A 22,738-nucleotide genomic window follows, 5' to 3' on the forward strand; every position below is an offset into this window, starting at 1 on the left:
TGCAGATTTGTTTTGTGAATGAATTGTTGAAGGGAGTAGCGCTAACAAGACAGCATTGTCATTGGGAAGTTTTAGAAGGGCACATTTGCGGTCAAACACAGTTGCAGGCACGTGCGTCAAAGCATGCATAGCAGCGGTTGCGCAGGCTTTCCGATATCAAAATTCTGACTTTGAAGGTGAGCTACCAAAACTTTCAAAATTGTGCCCCCTTACAAACGTGGGGAAATCACCATAAATCTACTGGGTTATATTTCTAGTCAGAAACTGCGCTTCTGTTTCGGTTTACAATCTAACCTCCAGCGCGATACTGGTGCCATGGCGGTTTCTCCGTAAGAAAATAATCTTTAAAGCCGTCTCTAGTATTCCTAATCTAGTTCTTAGCGCAACGTAGCGAATGTTAGAACGAATGAGTCACTTAAGAGTGGTCCTCTGCTGAGGTCAGCTGACAATGACTGTGCAGAATCCCTTGTCCATTCTACAGTTGATGCTTCTTGTTCAGCACTAAGGGCTCGCTTTTCTACACCACACTGCTGCCTATATCTTCGCACTACACACATAGACCAATGGGGTGGCTTAAACGCTAGAACACGAGTTTCCATTTTTATAGTGTCATTAATCAAACATTTTTCTGCCCGTTTAAACTTCATCTTTACAGATATGGTGCCTTACTGGCGGAGCATTGCACGTGCACTTCGTTGGCTATTACTATCGGCAGGGACTGCTGGTCTGCCTCTGGCATTTCGGCTTCTAGCGTGCTTGTTGCACCGGACAATCCCGACTTATTCACTGTGTTTCGAGGGGTCTCAGAAGAAAAAAACAAACGAAAACAACACACGCACACACAGCCTCCGGGTCGAAAACGTACCGGAGGGACAAAATCATGGACCAGAGAAAACGTTTTTTTTTTTTTTTTTTTTTTCTCATGAATAAAACATTTAACAGGTGGCGCCGCCGGTTGTTGAACCCTGACGAAACGAATCTTGCTGTATGAGGACGGAATGAATAAGGAGGAGACTTTGCAGGTTGTATAACCCCGAAGAAACCCATTGTTCATGTAACACGCTTCATGTTAGCACGAAAATAGGAAGGTAAGGCAGTCCACTGTATAATAAGATGAGAAAATGGGTTGGACCAGAGGTACCCTAAAGTTTGAAGCGTAGAAGCCACAAGACCTTTAAGATTGTATTTTACTTTTATGATAGTGTAAAGGGGGCAGTGGCATGAGATGCCATCACTTGACTTATAGCCAGAGTCTGTCTGAAGAAATATCAAAGCAAAACGTAGCAAGATACGGAGCGCTTGTCTGTCGTAATGGTTGCCTACTTTGTGCTCGTCTTGTGTGCGCTTTCTTACCATAATTGAAATTTACCAACCGGCAGTTTTCATCCCTTCTACAAGATACGGAGTCCGCGCTCACTTGTTGGCTGTCTGAATTTGTACGATTTCAGGCCGGGAAAAACCGAAGGTGCTTTTGGGATGATGTTTAGCACAAAAAAAAATAAATTCCAAGTTTTTTTAATGTTTTATGTATTACCTTGAAATTCGTAATCCATAATCCTCACTATTTTAGTTGTTTGTTTGTGACCTGATACACTTGCAATGTGGATCACGCAGGAAGTAATCTTCTCAACAAGAAGATATAATTATTGTTCTATCCGTGACTCAAGTATTTCCTTGTGCCAATAACTTTACGAAATGTCTCCGACTTTGGAAAGTCTATTGTCTCACCTTGTGTTGCCTTTCCTGCAATGCGCGCTGTTCAGAATTTGAAATGATCGAGATTACATTGTTTTGAACTCAAAGCAGAACTTCTACTAGTTTCCATGCCAAGATAATAACAAATGTGTGTAAATGACATTCATTTATGCGTTTTAGGTTGATGTTTACTTCTTTCTTAGAATAAAAAAAAAGTTGAACCTTTATTTGCAAAAAAAATATGTACACACGAGAACCTATATTATTTAGTTTTATTAATCTGAACACTCTAAACATATATATATATATTTTTTTTTTTTTGGCTTTCGGCGGGTTTTTGAAAACGTTGATTCTTTGATTCATTGGATTAAGTACGGTTCATTCATCTGCACATATTTGTTTATATATATATATATATATATATATATATATATATATATATATATATATATATATATATATATATATATATATATATATATATAACATTCTGGTCGTGGCGCACCGACAATAAACGCTACAAGCACCACAAAGGTTCCTTCTGAGATTTTGCGTACAACGCTTAGCGACATCCCCGATGAATAGCGCACGATTCACCAACACTGAGCGAAACGTATTTGCAAAACTCTGAAGCGTTATCAGGTGTGACATGTGTACATGGCATGAAACCTTGCTCACATGAAGACTGAAACGCTCAATCTTTGTAGGTCTCTTCCTCGTCAAAGCCCTGTCTTTCATTCAGAAAATCTTAAATGCCACAAGGTAGGGCGATAGCCAGATTTAGCGAGACGTTTCTTCAACTTGCAGCGCCAACTGCACCTACGTCGCCACCAAAAGACAAAATACGGTCACCACAAGGTGTTTGTTACCCATCTCTTCACCTTGCTCGCTGGTTGTAGCCCCCAGAGTAGCGTGAATTGTAAGTCGGAGGCACAGGAGCTTTGTCCAGTGCAAAATTTCATATTATAGTGCATCCCTCAACCATGCATGCACGAAGATAAAAGGTTGCGCGCGTGCCTGCGCTATTCCTTTGCCGGGCATCTAACGCTGATGAACGGCTGCACATGGGTAATGCTTGTTTGTTTTTGCAGTCCTCTACGTAACAGGTTACTGACCCTATTGTTACAAGGGAAGAGTGGAGAGGGACACTCTTTCAATCCATCCAGCGTGGAGAAAATGTGTGACAAGTGAAGTGTGTGTATGGTAATACCTGCTCAGGCTTGTAAAACTGCAAAGTAATAAAACCAAAACATTCCACGTTTTGTTTCCAGCACCAACACGGGTTGTGATGTCGATAAAGACTATTAAAACACTTTGGGTTTAGTGCGTTGGTAATATTCATTAAACAGGAAATAATTAAACCTGGAGGCCGCAGGTAGAAGGAAATTGTCTTGCCTGCTGTCGTTATAGTTAATCTTTTCTGTTTAGTCAGTATTAGAAATATTTTTCAGAAATCAATCGCCGGTTTTTTGCGAGTAATGATACCATGGTTGGAACATCCAAAGGCAGTTTATTTGTACAAATGTTCGAAGAGCACCGTTAAATTCGAGAAGGAAATGCCGATATTTACACGAGAACTGTACACTTCATACAACGGAAATAACATCACCTGGATACGAGGTATTAAAAAGAAGGGGAACAACACAACGTAAGCTCAACTGTACCTTGTTTTGAGTGCCCCAAATCTTTTTATCTGGGAAAGAACTACCATTTAATTTTCCCTGTGGTCAGAACACAGATGAGGCGCAAAGTGTATGTAAGCAGCACCCAAGAGGATGCTGTTGGACAAGGCTGAGCCAGCTGTCGTATCATGTACGGTCTCCCACGCAGTCCATTTCTCAAAAACCAACGGAACCTTTTCTTCAAGGTCGAGAAAGCAGACACTGTCTACTACTCTACCGCCTTCGACGGTTTTATATGTGAGTAATGAGGTTTAAGATAGAGCTAAATTGATCGGCTCCTTCCGTATTGTGAATGAGGAAAGAGACCACAGAGGGGATGCTTTGTTCTTCGAGTAGCTAAAAAGGGGCGATTCCGCAGATTTTGATAGCCTTTGACTGGATAAAATGTAGCTCACCAATTTGATATGCATTTTTTAACGTCGCGCTAAATTCTTTCAGTAAACAAAACGCGGAGTGGCAGAATTTTCTGATGCCATCATCCGGGTAAATTTGAGAGCACGACCTAGGCAACTCTGACATTTGTACGCGGCTGTTCATGTCACTGGCGGAAGTCACTGAAGTGAAAGCTCTTGGCACTCGTGCATTCAGCACGGTCGCCGGTCGCTGGATAAAGACATGCGAGAGCACATTTACTTTTTCCGAACTGTCTCTGAAAGTTCGATTCGCATGGAAACATTTGATTGCGAGTGAGCTAGCGGACTAGCAGTCAAGCCCATTCGTGGGTCGCTAGAAAGAAAGGGTGAAAACTAAAAGCCACAATGCGTGTCGCAAAATTTATTTAAGTATCGCACTAACTGACCATTTCTGCTGGTAATGAAAGTAAAGTCCGTGAAAATAAACAGCGTTCAAGAATAAGACACAGTTTTGAGAAAATACTTTTGGCTTAGGCAGCTGAAAACGCAGGTAGGGTTCCTCTTTAAAGCAGCACTGAAGCAAATTTAAATTTGTTGCGTCTTTTTTTATATGTTTCTAGGTCTCGGACTTCTGTAATGTTTGTATTTCACGCTGCAAAGCCTATCCTTGATGGGGAACAGTATCGACACAACTGAAAAACAAAAGTTCATATCAGTGTTTTTTTCTTAACTGCAATAGGGTGGATCAACATCACCTAGAATAATCAAAGCCTGTGAACAGCCTCTTCTACACCTGCGTCACATAATCGAACTTGGATGGTGTCAACTGAGCAGTTCCGAGCCAGCCCAACTCCGAACGTCTTTTGATCAATTGACTTGACACAAGGGCCAGCCGAACACTGATTCAGGAATCAATTGTCGTGGCCAATTTGTGTCTGCGCTCTTCCTTACTGTGATGGCGTCGAAATGTCAGGGCTCGGGCTTTGATTACTCGATATGGTGCTAGGTGGGTAGACCGTACATGATAAGCAAGCTGATCACTCAACACCTTGATGGCGACCTGGTGGCATATATATTATGAAATCACTGGAACACGTCGTCCAGCAAAACTATCGCAAATAGTGACCACCCAGACAGTGGAGTCGTAAAAACCGGACTAACAGTAAGCATGCGACTAGGGGCACAGCAGTTTCTCGTTCACGAGCAGTTCGTTTTCTCGAACCGTCTCCGAAACGCTTCAGACAGTGGTGACCGCCAGCAGTCCCGCAGCAGGCTTGACATCTTCCCTCTTCTTCCTGGACCTGTCCTCACCCACGGTGGCCGTCCTCAGTGAGGCCTCCCTCCTCTTCCGGTCCCTGGCCCGCTCCAGGTGCCTCTTGCGTTCCCCGCGGGGCCAGTAGCGCCCGGTCTTGAGCTCTGAGTGGTTGTCGTCGTCCGTGGTCAGGGCGGCGCGTTCCTCGAGGATCCTGCGCTCTCGCTCCCGGAGCAGGCGCGTCCGGGCGGGGCCCCGGGTGATGTAACGGCTCCCGTCGGAGCGCCTCTTGACTTTCCACTGGAGCGGGGCCTCCCGGTCCTTGGCCGGGCACAGGGCCTCCCGGAGCAGGCTCTGCTGCAGCCACATGGTGTGCTCCAGGTGCGCTCCGTTGGTGTACATGGTGGGCGAGGCGTATCCCACCGAGCGTACGCACGCCGGCTCGCTCACGGTCTTGGGGAGTCGCCGCGGTGCGCCGTTGGGCATCTGGCAGCGGCACGAGTCGCAGCTCCGCTGGCTTGCCACGTCGCGCACCTGCATAAAAATATCATTATGAGATGAGTATACGTGGCTTGCACGTGACATTATCGCATCATGCTGCTGGTCAGTGCTACTTGTTCTTGCCAAGAAATATTTCGGTGATGCGAAACGTACGCGACAAAAGGTGATTTCAGTGATTTGACCCAAACGGCCACCTGTGTGACGTGAATTCGAGCCATGTATGCATTTGTAGAGAAGGAATATATGGGGATGGCAGAAAGAAAAGGACACGAGCCGGAAAAATCGGTGTTTCCACGCAAAGAGCTTAAATTTTCATCAATGGAGTATTTAGTACTGTATTTACTCCTATAAAACTTAGAACATCATCTATAACGCTTTCAGCGAAGAGTACCCACACCGACGACAGTCGCCGGAGAGTCCTACTTGTGACGCCACCTCCCGACACGCGCAGCAAGCGTTGGGTCAAAAGCAGGCGACGCATAGTACCAAGGAGGTTAGAAGTACTAGAAGGAGGCACATTGTAATATTGGTAAAGCCTAGTCATAAAAAGTTTAAACTATATTGTGCCCAACGTGACCGCAGATCTCTCTGGCGATTGGTGCGCTTGACGTGTCACGTGCGAGATGGATGGCTCGTGGCGAGATGGATGGCTCATTGTAGAAAGATTCCTTGCAGGCTTGCGCGCGCTCCGTCCGGTAGGTTTCATCAGATCGAAGGCTGGGTACGGTCACGTGATAGGGTCACGTTGGGCTGATAAGTGAGGAGAGTAAGGAGGAAAATGAGAGAGAGGCACGGCGTCGAGGGAGCATTGCTTGTGGAGGCTACGCGGCTGACGTCATGCACTCTCCTACCCTTCTATCCTCCTTGCATAGTACCGATTCGGTTAAAAAAAGCAGACGACGCAATACCGAGTGCTTGCTGCGCTTATCGGGAGATGGCGCCACGAGCACAACCCTGGTGCTGCTTCGTAGCGCGACGTTGGAAAAGGCAAGGGTTTTCTCATTTTCTCAGAACTGTAGAGCTGTCCTTTGTAATTTCAAAAGGTAAAATCTGCAACTAGAATATCTCCTCATGAACATTTGCTTCAATTGCAGACGCCGCTTTTTTGCATCGCTTCACAGATAGCCCGCCTTTTTACGTTTCTTATATCATATAATTATGATTTGATTAACTGTACTTCAAGAGAGTAAAATGCACATCATAAGTGCCTTGTGAAAGTTTGCTGTGAGTACGTGAAAAACAGCAGAAGAGACAGCTATGATTTTGAGAATTATGACCCAATTTCGTCAAGTTCCATCCGCTGATGTGGCCACGTGGTATTGCTCGTGTTTTGTTTCCACATGTGCATTATAACTATTTTCTCCAGCTCGCAGAGCAGGGTATTGCCAAACATCAACACCACTTCAGTAATAAGAAAATATTTACATTTGAGTTGCACAATATAAGCTGAAACAATCCGCACGTATATATATATATATAGAGGGTGTTTCAGAGAACGCAGGCCAAATCGCTCCTGCGAAAACTACTCATCGCAACGAAAAAAGGTTGTGGCGTTGTGGTCCTGGGCCAGGGACCCATTTAAGAAAATTATTCAAGTCCAGGATAATATATAGTTTTGACGAATTAACTTTTTTTAATATTGTGTTTTAGGGCATGGTTTAAATTAGAAAATTGCTCAGCATCATCGAAAACAACCAAACCAACGAATCGGAGAACGATAGAAGGCACGCGAAGCATTTTATGGCTTTCTGAAAAACCGCAGAAATTCGACGGGTTTTTAAGTTTCGGTTTGTTATAGGAGCGCATCTCGGCCCCGGCTAGGGTGACCACCTACCTGTGGGCGAAATGCGGGACACCCTGTCCGACGAGGGGGGGTAAGGGGTAAGAGGAGGAAGGTATTTTCACGACTCAAGAGATAAACTTTAAAAAATTAACCATCCCGCACACCCCGATATCCTGTGCAGTCCGAAAGCATATATTATACACCTGAAAATTTTGTGGCGGCAATTAAGGTAAAATAACTTTCAATCACAGTGATATATTTCTGTGTAATTGTAATGGTAAATATTTTATTATGAGTGCCTAAGTTGAAAACATATAAATCGACTGCAGCAAACCCCAATGCATAAAAGGGAAATAAGAAACAATAAAACTTTTTCGACCTATTGTTTCATGTCGATATATAGTAACTATATATATACTAATATATACTCTTATACTAACATGCTCTTGCACAAAATTAGAACCTTATGTTGTTGTTTTTACGACGCGTGTGAGTTGCAGGTTTTTTGCCTTGTGAGGCCGTCTTCACTAAAAAAAGATTTCTATAACAACCCTTTCGCATGATACAGTATGATTTGGAAATAATTACAATAGTTCATTTTCAACTTTTGGAGAGCAATTTTCGCTCGCAATATTTTGCGATCAAGGGTAAAGGCACAACGGCACATGTGCGTCCCTCTCCTGCAAGAACAACGGTCGCTTCCTGCAGTGCTTGTATAGAAAATGGCACACCATCGATATTCACACGTTTATCAGCGACCTCCGCGCAGCCCCGTGGCCCGTTCTTCGGAAGCGCCATAATTTGCGTGGTCGAATGCTACGGCAATGTGAAATGCGGGACATTTAAAAGATTTCGGTATTTCTTGCGGGATGCGGGACACGAGCACTCAATGCGGGACAGCCCCGCGAGTCGCGGGACGGGTGGTCACCCTAGCCCCGGCAGCACCGCGCCCCTTGGAGAGATAGTGCAACAACGCTCTGCTGCGTCGCGCGATGACAGCGCAGCAGGTCTTGCACTATCTCTCCACGGGGCGCGGTGCTGTCGGGGCGGAGATGCGCTCCGATAACAAACCGAAGTTAAAACACCCGTCGAATTTGTGCGGTTGTTCAGAAAGCCGTAAAATGCTTTGCGTGCTTTCTATCGTTCCGCAATTTGTTGGTTTAGTGGTTTTCGATGATGCTGAGCAATTTTCTAATTTGAACCATGCCCTTAAACACAATATTAAAAAAGTTAATTAGGCAGAAATAATTAACGAGTTAATTATCCCGGACTTTAATAATTTTCTTAAATGGGCCCCTGGCCCAGGACCAAAGCGCCACAAACCTTTTTTCGTTGTAATAAGTAGTTTTTGCAGGAGCGATTTGGCCTGCATTCTCTGAAACACCCTGTATATATATATCTATATATATATATATATATATAACGGGCATGGTGGCGGGAGGCCGAAGGCGTGGGTATAAAACTGACAAGAAAAAAACCCTTAGTGAAAACAGCAACAACGGACGATTTAATCTTCGACGTTTCGGTCGGAGTCCGGCCGAAACGTCGAAGATTAAATCGTCCGTTGTTGCTGTTTTCACTAAGGGTTTTTTCTCTTCTCAGTTTTATATATATATATATATATATATATATATATATATATATATATATATATAGCAAACTGATTTTCAACAAAGGTGCATTTTAGTGGCCTCCTTTATCCTGTGATGTCTGAAAGCGTTTCTTCGTTTCAGCGAAGAGACGCGAACAAAAGCACTGTAAATCGAAACGCCGGTCTCAAATGCAGGGATTTTCATGGGAATTCATCTAATGAGGAGCGGCGCACCCGGTACATTTCTTTTCGAAGAGTAAGTTTTGAAGTAGAAAACAAACTACGGGAATCAAGAACTGAGCTTAGCAAACTAGATTGCGTTTGAAATGCGTATATTATTGACTGAAGTGTCACAATAGTGCTTCAAACCTACCTCTTCTTTATGTGCAAACATTTAAGCATGAAAAACGAACTTTCTACTTTCTAGGAGGACAGCCAATGTGTGTAAATTAAAAATCGCTCATTCTTTCATGCACCTCGAAACTATACCACTACATATACCGCTAGGTTTCAGCGTACTCCTTCGCTCTTAGAGGGACCATGCAAGGACATCGAATATGAAGTTTACTAAAGGTTTATATTTTAATCAGGAGCCATAGAAATAGCACATAAAGGTAGGGAACATTAGCGTAATCTTGTCATAATATGAAAAAGCGAACCATTTTGTTGTCGTTTTATTCGGGAAATGTTCTTACTTTAAGGTGATCCGCACAGGTCCAAACCGTTCCGTGCTGACGGCGCATTAACAGATTGGACGCCAAGAGCAATCCGTCACAAGACGGCTCGTGTTCGTGGCCAATAATTGCGGTGGCGGAAATTGGGGAACTGTAAAAGTAGTCGAAGGGGGCACCAAATTTATCTTGACTATTGACGGCGCGAGCTGGCGAAAGAGCACCTGCTCTATTGTTCTAGCCAATTGTTGAGGAAGTGAATGCTGCTCAATTTTATTCAGTTTTTGCTTCCATGTATTGCGTGCTAGAAAACAAACACATGATTTTTTTTATCATGAGGTACTGTATTTAATGAAACGAAAAGAAAGTTTTGTGCTACATTTAAAGGCCTTTATGGCACAGATTTGTTTTAAGTCTTTTCCAGAATATGAACGTTACAACCAATGCTTGTTGTGACGTCAATGTTTACGTGGAAAACGTCAGTTTCGGAGTCGTTTTATTCACAAAAAGAGAGGGAAGATGGGGAACACCTTCATTTGAGAAAAAAAAAAAACTTTTTTTTTGCGTTAATTTGATCAAATACCATGTCGGCCAATACTGGTAACTCCCGCGGAGCATGGGGGAAAAGTGAACATTGCGCCCCTGGCGAGCTCGAAGTCTCCCCAAGCAGACGAATTCTTCACAACGCGTTGCCTACTTCCGTGCGAGGTGAGAAAGGAAAAACAATTTTCACCGGTATTTGCTGCTTTAAATGTTAAAAAATAGGTGCGACCTCACAAGTGAAGGATACTTTCTTCGCGTGCGAAAGATGTTACAGCTTGTAGGGTGGAATTTTCAGGCTGTCACGAAGAAAACACACAGCCAGAACTTACGTAAGCCGGGCAAAACAGGAATGTACCTTCGCCCTGTTTCTTTAAAAAGGGCAATGAAAAAAATTTCAGAACGTACCTACGTTTCAGTTTTACTGTTCTTATCGATAAATTCGTTTTGTTGTAGCAATTTCAATTTCTCATAAATGTATTGCTTAAAACCGTTTCGTCGAATAAGCGAGCTGGCTAATCCCGATCGTCTCTGGATGGAGAAGCAAAAGGCAAATTCAAACCACGTGCGGTACGATGTCAGTATGCTCTGGAAGAAGTCGATTGTGCACATTCAAATATGACGCTATTAGTAAAACTAACAAAAACAGAGGTGCAAAAAAAAAAAAAAAAAAACACCCGTTGGAGGGTCATGCACCTCCGACCATTTTTGTTTTCTTATTATGTTTGAGGAGATGCTACGCCGCCGCGGACTTTCCTCCTCCTGCGTTTATGTTTTGCTTTTTGTTTTTCTTTCTTTCTTGCGTTTACTTGACGTTCGCGTATTTTGCTTAGCCTTGTTCGGTTTAGTTTTTACTTCCTTTCGCTTGGCAGGCACTCGGGCTCGCTGCTGAAAATGTTTCATATGCCAGTGTTACAAAGAATTGCTGCCAGTTAATAAGGAAACCCAGATCCAGTCAAGCTGCGTCTATCAGCTTTATGCGTTTCTCTAAAATAAAGCTTTGATTTGATTTGAAAATGCGGTCTTCTTGGCACTTATCTGTCGGTTCAATTCTGGAGTGACAAAAACTGTATAGGAATCCCTATTCCCTAATTTGAATGACATAGCGACGATGCATACTGCGTGGTACGGCAAAAGCGAATGACCCGTTTTCGCTTTTTTTTTCCCGCTCTTCCCCTTTTCCTCGCAAGGTTCTTTGTGATATCTCTTTTGAGGAGATCTTTTCTTCCTTACCCTCAACAAACCGGAAGGCGCCGAGCGTCTTGCCGTCGGCGCGAGAGCGAAAGTTGCCTCTTGTACTTAATAGACGAAGTGCGCGTGCAGTTTTCCCCCGGCGACGAAACGCGGCGTCTTCGGCTCCCTGATCGACGGCGATTCGGGGTCTATGACCCGCCACTCTCTCCGCCGCACTTTGTATAGGGAAGATGTGTTTCAATAAACGCTGTTGTATCGGGATAGCCCTTTAGTACTGCGTTACTACTTGCACACGCAGCAGTCGATGAACAAACCCGGCGGGGCAGCTGCTCTCCTGGTAGCGTGGCCGTACGGTAGAACGGCTTAAACTGGGCGTCGAGTGATTTGCTTCGACCGAAACCTCTTCAAACAATAAAAGGGCATTGTCCTATCCAGCATGAGCGTACTGCTTCGAAGTTGTGTTCCGACATTGCGTGACCTTCGATTGTGGGCATGTAGCTCAAAGCCGGCAAAGAAGACCCATGAAAGATACGCCACCTCAAAACCCTCCTCTTTGAAGTTCTTACACTCTTGAAATGGCACACTTTTCGGACAATGTGAAGAATGAATCGGTGAGGGAATGTCGAGGTGAGAATAAATGGCTGTGGCTTTTACCTCTAAAGTAACCTAATGCATGAAATGGTGTAATTATGATGTGATTGTTTGAAATTATTTACAAAGCTCTAAACCGTCGTCTCAGAAGAACGTTGATTTTTTTTTATCAATTTCCCTTTACATTGAGGAGGAAACTAGGTGCATAGGTTACGTAACGTCAATTTCCCCGCTAAATTTAGAGGGGAAACAGAAGGTTTTCAGGTAATGTTACATTCATTTCTAAGCCAAATAAAGCGGGGAAACTGAATTGGTATATAGGACACGTGACGTCAGGTACGCGACATCAAACATATATCTAATGGGGAACATGATTTGGTGTGTAGGTGACGTAACGTCTGGGCAGGTGACATCGAACTTCCCGCTACATTTAGCGGGGAACGTGAACTGGTGCACACGTCACGTGACGTCAGGTCGCTTGACGGAATTATTGCACAGGTCAAGTGACATCAATTTCCCCACCTAGTGTGACCTAAACACCAATACAGCTTCCCCACTAAATTTAGCGTGAAACGCACGGACGAACAACATTTTAGGATCGGGGGTTCCGTTAAAAGGTATCTCATGCTTTGAAACGGTCAGGAATGCGGAATTCCCATTACAAAGTTGGAGCGACTTGCACCATCAAGAAGATAACAACAGAAGAGCGCTTTAAACCCGCTCGAAACTCACCAATTATATTATAAAAACGAAGAATGTGCTCTTGAGAGTAAATGTAAATCACAGGCTATGTCACAATGGTGGAGCATATACATACCTCGTGCTTCGGTTAACACTTTTTTATTTTTAGCTCCAACTTCGTAAGGTGCTTTCTTTGTACATGGTGATATACAAGGAGACGCCAGGCTCTTTAAATCGACCGGAAAATTTGGTTTCTTAACCTATCGCGCTACGACTTTGTGCAACGTTGCCCACAGATGGCACTTTTTTTTTTTTTTTTGTAAAATTTGCAAGGAGCGAACTTACCTGAGGAAACAGTAAAGAAAGAAAAAGGCTTAGCTAATGTGGAAACGCAGCGACGCCACAGGTTTTCAAACAATACGGCGCCGTTTCGCACGGGAGACAAGAGATGGCGCAAGCGGCGCAAGCGGTCGCGACGCCAACTGCCACCAACGAACGAGCAGACGACGCCGAGAACCGGCGTGTTTAGCTGACAAGGAACGGCAGTTCCTTGTTACCGCGCCTGTCGTCGCCTGCGGAACGCGCCGCCGCTTTTGAGTCGAAAAGATTGACTGCTAAAGACGTTGGCTCTCGGCGCCGTATGCTCGTTCGTTGACGGCGTTCGTTGCGCCATCTCTTGTGTCCCGTACGAAACGGCGCCGTGTTGTTTGAAGACCGGTGGCGTCGCTGCGTTTCCATAGGAGCTAAGCCTTTTTCTTTCTTTACTTTTTCCTCAGGTAAGTTCGCTCTTCGCAAAATTTACAAAAAAAGAAAAAAAAAAAGAAGCCCTATTTGTGGGCAACGCTGCACAAAGTCATAGCGTGATAGATTCAGAAACCGAATTTTGCGGTCGATTTAAAGAGCCTGCCGTCTCCTTGTATCACCCTGTAGATCCCCGGGATCGACTCTCCACGCGCTCTGTAGATGTGCCAACATTTCAAAAGTGCTTGACTTCAACTTTGCTAGTTTCCATCAGTCTGGGTTATTGCATAGGGATTGTAGAGGTCACGTATCCGAGCCGTATGTAGGGATACTTTGGTCAACAGGAAAAGCAAAATTGTGGATACAATCGCAGTGGCAAAGCCATCGCAACCGAATATTCGCCCCGCAGTTTTAGATTCAACTAAATGTAACACATATATTCTATTACTCGCAACCGAAAAAAGAAATACATAGTGCATCACAAGTGGGAAAAATAATGGAAAACCCAAGATTGAGAACAGATTAAGAATAAAACGGACAAGCACACACACCGTCTAAAACATGAAGGTAGTTGCCTGCGTTTTTAAGCCTTTGGTGTGAGAGTAGCATGTAAAAATGTCAGAATGTGAATCGGCAAACAGGCTAGCAGGCTAGCAGGCTTTGATGCCGGGCCATCACGTCCATAGTATTTGCAGTAACCATGCAACCATTTACACCGCACACGTTAAGACGGTGTAGCCTACTGAAATTTACAGTTTTTACTCATTACGACCGTTAGGATATTCCTCGCGGCCAGTGGTTGGCCAGGCAATCTCTTTGCGAACACTCCCAACTAGAGCTTGGCCAATGAGATTCCCTCATGTTCGTGTAGGTTGGCGCGACGAATGACCAAACTTTCTCTACATGTGACCCTGGCAGGAATCGGAAGTCGGGCCTGATACTGTATAGTCAAATAGAGGCTAATAACGCGCCAAATAAGCACCGCCAAGTACAAGCCACGGCACCAGGTCGCTCAGCATACGAACCCTGAAAAGCAGTACTCATGATGAGTTAAATAACGTTAATGCCACCCATCAATGCTCAAAGCTTCGGTAGTGGGAAATTTGTGATTCACAGAGCAATAGTCTCTGGCGGTAAAAAAAAGTGTGAGAGGAGCTTTTGGTGCATTCTTGACTTATATCTATCTATAGTGTTTCTATAGGGAGTATTCACTAGCCTCCATATCTCTGAGCTTTGCGGTTTAGTCCGTGTTGACATTCAGGGTTTGGCAGATATATTTCGCATTGTCAAAACAGTAGTTTATGGCAGATTATAAGTTGGTTTGCCCACGTGTGCTACGGTGCAATGAGCGTGTCTTTGACTGGTGTGTACAGCGTTCTATCCTGTACATACATGAAATGCGGTTCCAAAGTGACAAGAAATGACGTCACAAAAGCCGTCGCGTCATGCTGTCTGATGCCGCAATCCTGGTGGATGGGCGTAGAAGTCCCGACAAAAAGTATAACCAAGCGTGAGTATCGCTGCCATCAGCTCCAACTCCTGGCTGTTGAAACGTCCCTGGACACACAAGCTGAAGAGCAACCTGCAAAGGAACTGGCGTCCACCATCTCCACGACCACTGCTCTAACACCACCAGGATCGCTGCAGGCAACAGCATGACACTTCCATGTCGTCACTAAGCGGAAATCAAGAAACCGCGTTTCAGTAAGCTGTAAACACACCCGTCGGAGATGCCTTCCAGGCGCTCACAGCTTGCGCTGGTGACGACACGTGACCGCATAACGCACAGCTATGGTTTAGGCCCACCTGAGTGTTCTTGTCCTGCCTGGGCGCAGCGGTGGCAACCTGTCCGCCGGTCTCCCTGTGCTGGCTGGGCGCCAGGGACAGCAGCGAGCCCGAGTGCCTGCCAAGCTCCAGGGTCGGCGGGGACGACGACCCGCCCGTGTGGTAGGCGCTGGACCCGCTGTCACCCGACGGGTCGCCCCACTTGGCTGCCGGCAGCCACTTGTCGCTGCGGAGCAGGGACACGCGCTCGAACTCGTGCGCCAGCACGCTGAGCTCCAAGTCTCGGTCCGGGGGAGGCTCCGAGACCTCGGCCTCGGACGCTTCTTCGGGGAACCCGTGGGGCCTCTGCGGCTCCTCGTCGTCCTCCTCCTGCGAACGCGCAAACGGCACCTTACACTGGATGCCAGGAAATATGACAACGGCAACCTATGGGGAGAATTCATGGAACACCCTATTGTATATTCTTGTTCGCAGCACATCCTTGGAACTAGATGTCATTTGTCGCCTGCCGGGAACAACGGTCCTGATTGGGTCCAACGCACGCTGAACCTCCGTGATCGAGTATTCCTCCCAATAAAGATACATACGGCGAGCAAGTGTTCCAAAATACGTCTTTTGCGCATCAGGATGCAAGAGGAGCATGCCGATAAAAGGGCGACATAGAAAACCTGTAGGGAACCGGCGATAACAGGGCAGCCAATCGCGCGAGCTCGGTCACTGGTTGAAGTTGGGGGGGGGGGGGGGGGGGGGGGGGGCGGGGATAAACAAAGGCACGAGGTGCGGAAAGAGCAGACGTACTTGGAGGCCTTATTTTCTAGTCAGACAATAAACTGGAGCTAGTTCTTACCATGCGCTGTAAACAACGACTCACAATATCGCATCTTGTCAATACCGCAATTTTCGAAGAGAGTGTCAGATTAAAAAAATACAGGTAGTGGTGACCCCCGAGTTGTCAAGAACGCATAAGACCCAATTCAGGAACAAGAATCGCGAAGACAATAAATAACGCCCTGTTTTCCTTAAAGGGACCATGAAATGATTTCCAAACTTCTTCCTTCTAAGCGTTCCTTCTCAGCTCAAAAGCGAGATAAGAAATTAAAGTGGTCGTGACGAACTTGGCACCAGATGCGATGACTCCAACCTTCCACCGTGCTTTTTAAGCACACCACTGAGCTTGTCATTCGCGAGTGATAATAAGTGCCGTCACGGCACTCAATGGCTACGAACGCGCATCCAAATATATTCGTCAACGGTTTGATCCTTGATGAGCGTGTACGTCGAGTGAAGCAGTGCCCGTGTCCAATGCGTGAGCTGGGCTCAGCTGACGTGCTTGGGCACCGCGGATGCATCACAGTGAAAAGGCGGAAATCTTTCGAAGGGAAGGAGGTAAGAAATAGTCCGCAAAATTTTCAAATTATCGTACCGAATTTTTTACTTTCTACCCTCGTGTACTAGTTTTCTTCTGGCCCACGAAACAATATGCGAATAGTAAAACCCCAGTCTAAAATCATTTATTCCAACCCAAAATTTATTTCATTGTCTCTAAGTTGCCAGTAACGATAGCACTGCCCGCGCGACGATCTGTGCCAGCCGACAAAACAATGAAATCTTCCTGTTGGCTTGGAAAAGGTTCAACACTACCGTTTGTACCGAAATATCTTCGTTTTGTGGCCACTCGGTGAGGTTTAACCTCGCCAATTAACTAATTATATTTTTGCAACGCTTGCTCGCAGCCATCTATATATAAAATGACAACTTAAGAAACGACGAACGCGGCCAGCGCCGAGCATGTTATCATGACTCTGCAGCTGAGATTGCGGTATTATGCTTGAAAAATGCCGTAGCAAGAAGCGTTAACATAAATCTTTTAAGCCGACATTGACTATAAGCACTCCTCGAAGCACCTAACTGTTAAAAAGAGAGAGAGAGAGAGAGAAAAAACCTTGCGTTCGAGCACTTTTAACTTAGTCGCTTTACATGGCGTTTCCTCATTTTCGTGCCGGAGATACTAACGAACACCCGAATTATCTCAACATGCGTCTTTGCAGGCAATCAACACCCTGTGAAGTTGGGAGGGTGCGTCTATTTCTAATTAGTAGTTTGCCAATTGACCTCAAACAGATTGATGCAGGCCATATTTGCTTCAAAAGAAATCCCTCAAATCTACAGAATGGGCCCAGCGAAAGTTGAAACCTAGTAAACAAAGCTCAGCCCTGACCTTTATCCTCTAAAATGCGCTAAGCATCCACTGGAATGCGCTAAGCATAACAATTCAAAAGTTCATTGTCGTACTGATAACGTTTTGAACTAGATGGCAGTTATGTCCCTCCCACCAGCTAACCAAGGAAATAAAGTTCCGGAGACAGTAAAGGCCTCTTCACACGGTGGCCGGTTTAGGCTGTGGCATTTCTAAAGGTTCTTTCTCTCGCTTAAAAGCGATCGGAATTGCTTTACACCGAGTGGGGGCGCAATCACGCCACTCCTATGAGTATACTGCCTAAACGATCCTAAACTAAAATTTGACCAGCGTGATTAAGGCTGTGTGCCAATGTACTCATACGAAATGACAACAGTTCGCTGACTGAAATATTTTTGCCTAACGATAAATAACCGCTTGTTAATGAAAAACTGTTTTTCGAAAATACGCAGAGGAAGAGGTGCCTTGCGGTAGTTTCTGCAGGCAGAGAACCTCAATGTCCGTACGTCTAGCTAGCCTGAAAATGTCTGAAATTCGACCCCGGAGCGAAAAAACCAACACGGTAAGATTGTGGTGCTTCCTTGGATGGAGTTGAAGTGCTGTGGGTTTGGTGAGGTTACAGCGACCCCACCAAGCTGCTGAATGAGGGGGAAATTTCCCGTTATGTACAGGCCCGAAGAGAGCGCGCCTTTTCAGTCTAGCCCTGCCGTGTTCACATATACATAACGGCGCTAGCTCAGTACTATTAGTCAACGCTGGCAATATCGGTGATCCTGCTTATGCAGCGCGAAATTTTCGTCATACTGGTGAATCAGTGCTGATACAGCGCTGCAATAGTCCTGGTACGTTCCGGTCAGCGCTGCGTCAAAGCAGCTCTTAGTGTTGAGTTAGAGCAGCGTGGTATGTGTGAATCGACCTTTAGAGTAAAGGCATCTGAAATGACCGATTTGCAAGGTGTCCTTCGCGACTCACCAAAGCATGGGTCCTGGCTACGAGCAGCGTGAACTGAGACCTCTGTTCGGAGAAGAGCGCGATGGCCTGGTCCCTGCCCACGACGTCCGCCCCGTTCACCTGCAACCGAGGAAACAATGTAGTGATAATTAGTGATGTCACGAACTTTTGGCGAACCTGGGATTTGAACATTGCACACCGAGGTTCGACTGCTTCGGCGAACCATCAAGCTTTTGGGAAAGTTTTACGGAGTTCGATTGATAGACAGTGTCGCCCGACTGCTGCAGATATTTAGAATTTTGAGAAAACAATAATTTACAAGGTGCATTATTTTAAATCGCATACATTGATTCCTATGTCTGCACATTATAAAAGCAGACACATGCGCTTTTAATGGTTTAGTTAGTTCATTTTCTTGAAACAATAATAAATTTACACAATAAAGATGGTACTTTTTCTTCGCCATGTGGCGTCAGCTCGTTTTAAATTTTCGCACATGCGTAAAAAGTCGAACTTTAGTTGCATGTTAATCAAACTTTTCGTTGGAAGTTACAAAAAAAAAAAAAAAAAAAACCCCGAACCTGACATACTTATTGGCCCGGCAGTTCGTGATATCCCTAGTAATATTATATCTTGGAAACATGCCGATGAAAGAACCATACCAATCAAGCGGGAAGAAAAGTCAGAACCCATCCGGAATACAAAATTCGGCGGAACCGGGATTTCAGCTCGCGGTCCAGTTATTACCGGTGAGGTACGCTATCCACTACATCTGTCCGCGCCGTGGTAATGATATTTTTATACACCAGCTTTTTGTTTATCACAATGAGCTGGGTAAGAAAAAAAAGTAAGATTGATGAAGAATGTGTTTATGTGTGCAACATTTAGATACACACAGTAGCTAATCCTCTACACAATCACCGCACGGGTTATCGGTCGTTCCATCACGTGTTCATAAAGACATTCAGTCGTCACATACGTATTTTCTTTAGCCCTACCATCGCGGCCGTCTGTTCATTCTCCCCCGAACGTTATTCAGTCTCCTTCATACCAATTTCACGGCTGCGCCGATTGACGGTATTGTCGACGCATCATAAACTTACTGAGAAGGGAGGGAAAACGTTCCTTGAGGAGCGCATCCGAATTCGGTGCATCTTTATGATACGTGCCTAAATATACGGTGTAATTACGCGTATGAGAAGCTACAGTGTGTATTTAAATTTTGGGGATTTTAAAATATTTTTATGAATTGGTTTCACCCAGTTTATCGAAGCTTGAAAGCAAAATAGCCCTCGTAAATTTTATCTTTCATGAGTTACCACCTAACCTTGAAAAAGAAATAGACACACAAGCGCTCTAATGAACAGACCTGCAGAATCTGGTCTCCCTCTTGTAGCCTGCCGTCCCTGGCAGCAACGCTTCGAGAATCAATCTGAAAATAAGCACCACAATAAAATACAGTCAGTTCTTTGTCCACAAGGCTCGTTTGATCCTACCCGTCGTATGTCCGCCAATCGATACAGCCAGAAATTGAGCGATGTAGATGGTCGTTCCTCATACATGGCCAGGCGATGATGGCGAAATATCTTAACCTCCATTAGCGACCGTCGACCTGCACCAGGAAATGACTGAGCCCATTTACCTATACCTCCTTTTACAGCCCGGGCCCGGCAAACAATGCTAATGAGGCTACGACAAACAGAGCTATAAATAGACGGACGTCGGACGTCCATTGAAACTGGTGCATCAAGGAAGGAACGGTAGCGCCCGAGCGTGTGGTAACTGCTCCGTTTATAAAATCATATGCGATAGAACTATGCCTTGCACCCATTGTGCACTAGAGGTAGTTCTACAAAATAGTTTTATACAAACTTTGATTAGAAAATCCCTTCGCACCTATATGAACCACATCTGAAAATGCCGAATGAAAGAACGATATGACGCATTATATGCATTTTCCTCGATGAAGGAAGCACATGTCAATTTGTATTTGGGCATAGTTTTCTACAATACCTTCTCCATGAGAAGACACATAAGGGACCATTGCTTTCTTTCGCTAATTTATTATTTTTCAATTACAGATATTTCAATTAAATAGATGTGACGCATTACACCGACAATATTTTCGGTTTTATGTATATAGGATGAGGAAGATTGTCTTGAACCACTTAAGATTGTGAAGTCCGCTGAAGAAGCAACTTAATAAAAGATTTTACTGCATATGTGTCTTTCCTATGGTAATATGAGATATGAGTCGTACGGCCGCATGTTTTTTTTCTCTCAGTAGGCTAAGACGAGGTGAGGAAACCCATGACACAAAGGGCTCAAACCCAGTTGTAAAAATGGTATCGGCAATCTAATGTGCTGGGTTGCAGTCTTCCGTCAGCTTCCAAACATCTCCTGACAGACGCGAGGGTTTGCATTATGTATCCGTCTCCTTTCAGTCACTGGAGGGAATGATTAAACTGTTACCACCTGTAAATGTTAAATTCTTAATAAATGTTTCCTTTTCTCATTGTTTCCATACGACTGTGACACAATTTGATTTATAAAAAAACAAACAAAAAAAAAAACAAAAAAACAAGAGGACCCCATATTAAGAAGGAGACAGTGAATTCATTTATACAAAGCGAGTATATAAAGATTTGAAAAAAAGAAGAAAAAAAAAAAGCATGGAACCTTCTGAGCTGTTCGATCTAGAAATCATATTCTTTCTACCCTATAGAGTAGCAAAGCGAGACTACTTGCCTACGTTGATCACTCTAGGGTGCTTTGCTGCCCTCGTACGTTACTGGGGTTGTAAGGAGTTAAATGTGGAGCAATCGGAGCCAAACGTTGTCAGTGGTGCTTTGTCACTTAAAAAAAAGTGTTTTGATTCTTTCGTTTTTACGTTTAGACAGATCAACCTTAAAGCGACTTACATGATTTTTGGATCGCCCTAGAATGAAGGCACATTGTGGTTGGTCGACTGTTATGACATAATTACTACAACTCCGCGAACGTTTAACAAGAGCTGCGTACTTCTCCGATGTAGATCTCTGTCTCTTGCTCGTCAGGATCTCCGTAGCAGAGAGTGAGGCCAAGTTTCTCCGCACCGTTTCGTTGTAAGGTAACTTCCTGAAACAAAGAAATGTCGGTCAGGCCTATCTTCATGAAACGTTTGCAGTACAGCAGTACAAGTTTTACCTCGTCACCTGAAGAAAATAATATTCGCAGGAAATGCCTCTGAGCCTCATTCAAGATAATAGATGATTTCACTTTTACTTGGAGGCTCAATTTACAAAAATCTAACTAAGAGCTAGATCTTACACCAGATTTAAAAAAAAGAAACCTTAGATGCAAGTAACCAAACATTTTTGCTTTAAAAATGAGTGTAGGAATCCAGGTAACAATATCGCATGAAGCTTACCTTTATCTTGTATATTAAAGTAAAGTATTTCAGCCAAGAGTAACAAATCCTACAAAACGTTGCTTGGTGTCAATACCATACGATATTCCACCTTACTTTGTTACACCCACTATGCCCAACAAATGTTATTCGTATCGAAAACGAGCAATAATAGGATAATTTAAAAAAAAATGTCAACGTTTTAAACGCCGCAAAAAAAAAGTAGGAAATTTTACTTATGACAAGTGACATTGATCATAGAAGAATCGCCTTGGAATTAAGGTCATAAAGAAACCTAATTGAAGCGTTAGGGAATCAATTTGCCAGCCCAATCCATTTAATGGGCTAGAACGTAGAATTTTTAATATTTTCCCGACAAATAAAAATTGCAAAAAAAAAAATCAATTACAAACTTGGATATATTTCTATTTATTTTATTATGGCGGGCAAGAATGAAAGATATTGCGAAAGGTTGCCCGTAGGACCCGATTAAGAAACTATACCGTATTATTGCCGTCTATGATTCCTCCGGTGAATATAAAGACGTCTGCGATTGTTCGACTGGAATCAATTCGTTTAAGGTTTTTCTTAGAGTATAACTTTACGGAATCGTAGAGATTTAAGAGATATCCAGCGTGAGCGAAGGAGACAGCGGTGAGATTCGTGTCGTTGACCAAGGAAAGGAGGCCCTGACCTCGTACTCGATGTCACAGCCGTCGTCCTCATCCTGGTCCTCCTGCTGCGGCTGGCTGCAGTTCGACGCTGGCGGAAAGCCCCTGCAGACGCAAGAGTGACATGAATGTCGAACTACGCTAAGGGTATCTACGCTCTTTTCCCCGAGTTTCTGGCACCGCCACCACGATCATTGTTCATTCGCGTCACTTGACAACTGTTCAGTTATTTAAGCAACCTCGGGGTAATGAGCATTGTAAAAGGGAGTGGGAATAATAATATATACCAACGAAGACAACAAACGGTATTTTTCCACTTAGTTCCCAGAGGCTCAAAACAGTGAAGCGTGTTCGCAGCGCTTTTAAGCAATGGATAATTAACATAGAATACAATAGAAGTCGAAAGGTATTCACATTACAAAGAAGTTTCAGAGGCGAAAGAATAGTAAAATACATTAGTCTTGCAATTAG

At 44.3% G+C, this 22,738-nt stretch overlaps 1 protein-coding gene across 1 annotated transcript in view; it reads right to left on the reverse strand.

The window, feature by feature from the left end:
• Positions 1-3,185: 3,185 nt before the first annotated feature.
• LOC8037813 (PDZ domain-containing RING finger protein 4) overlaps positions 3,186-22,738 on the reverse strand; it is a 175,285-nt gene continuing 155,732 nt past the window's right edge. Inside the window, exons 3-8 of the mRNA XM_029993394.4 lie at positions 22,291-22,372; positions 21,230-21,325; positions 19,578-19,640; positions 18,230-18,328; positions 15,082-15,429; positions 3,186-5,516 (exon numbers count right to left, since the gene is read on the reverse strand). Coding sequence (XP_029849254.1) covers positions 4,968-5,516; positions 15,082-15,429; positions 18,230-18,328; positions 19,578-19,640; positions 21,230-21,325; positions 22,291-22,372 — 1,237 coding nt within the window. The 3' untranslated portion in view covers positions 3,186-4,967. The remainder of the gene's footprint in view (positions 5,517-15,081; positions 15,430-18,229; positions 18,329-19,577; positions 19,641-21,229; positions 21,326-22,290; positions 22,373-22,738) is intronic.

This window comes from Ixodes scapularis, unplaced genomic scaffold, assembly GCF_016920785.2.
Source record: "Ixodes scapularis isolate PalLabHiFi unplaced genomic scaffold, ASM1692078v2 PGA_scaffold8__174_contigs__length_109621045, whole genome shotgun sequence".
NCBI lineage: Eukaryota > Metazoa > Arthropoda > Arachnida > Ixodida > Ixodidae > Ixodes > Ixodes scapularis.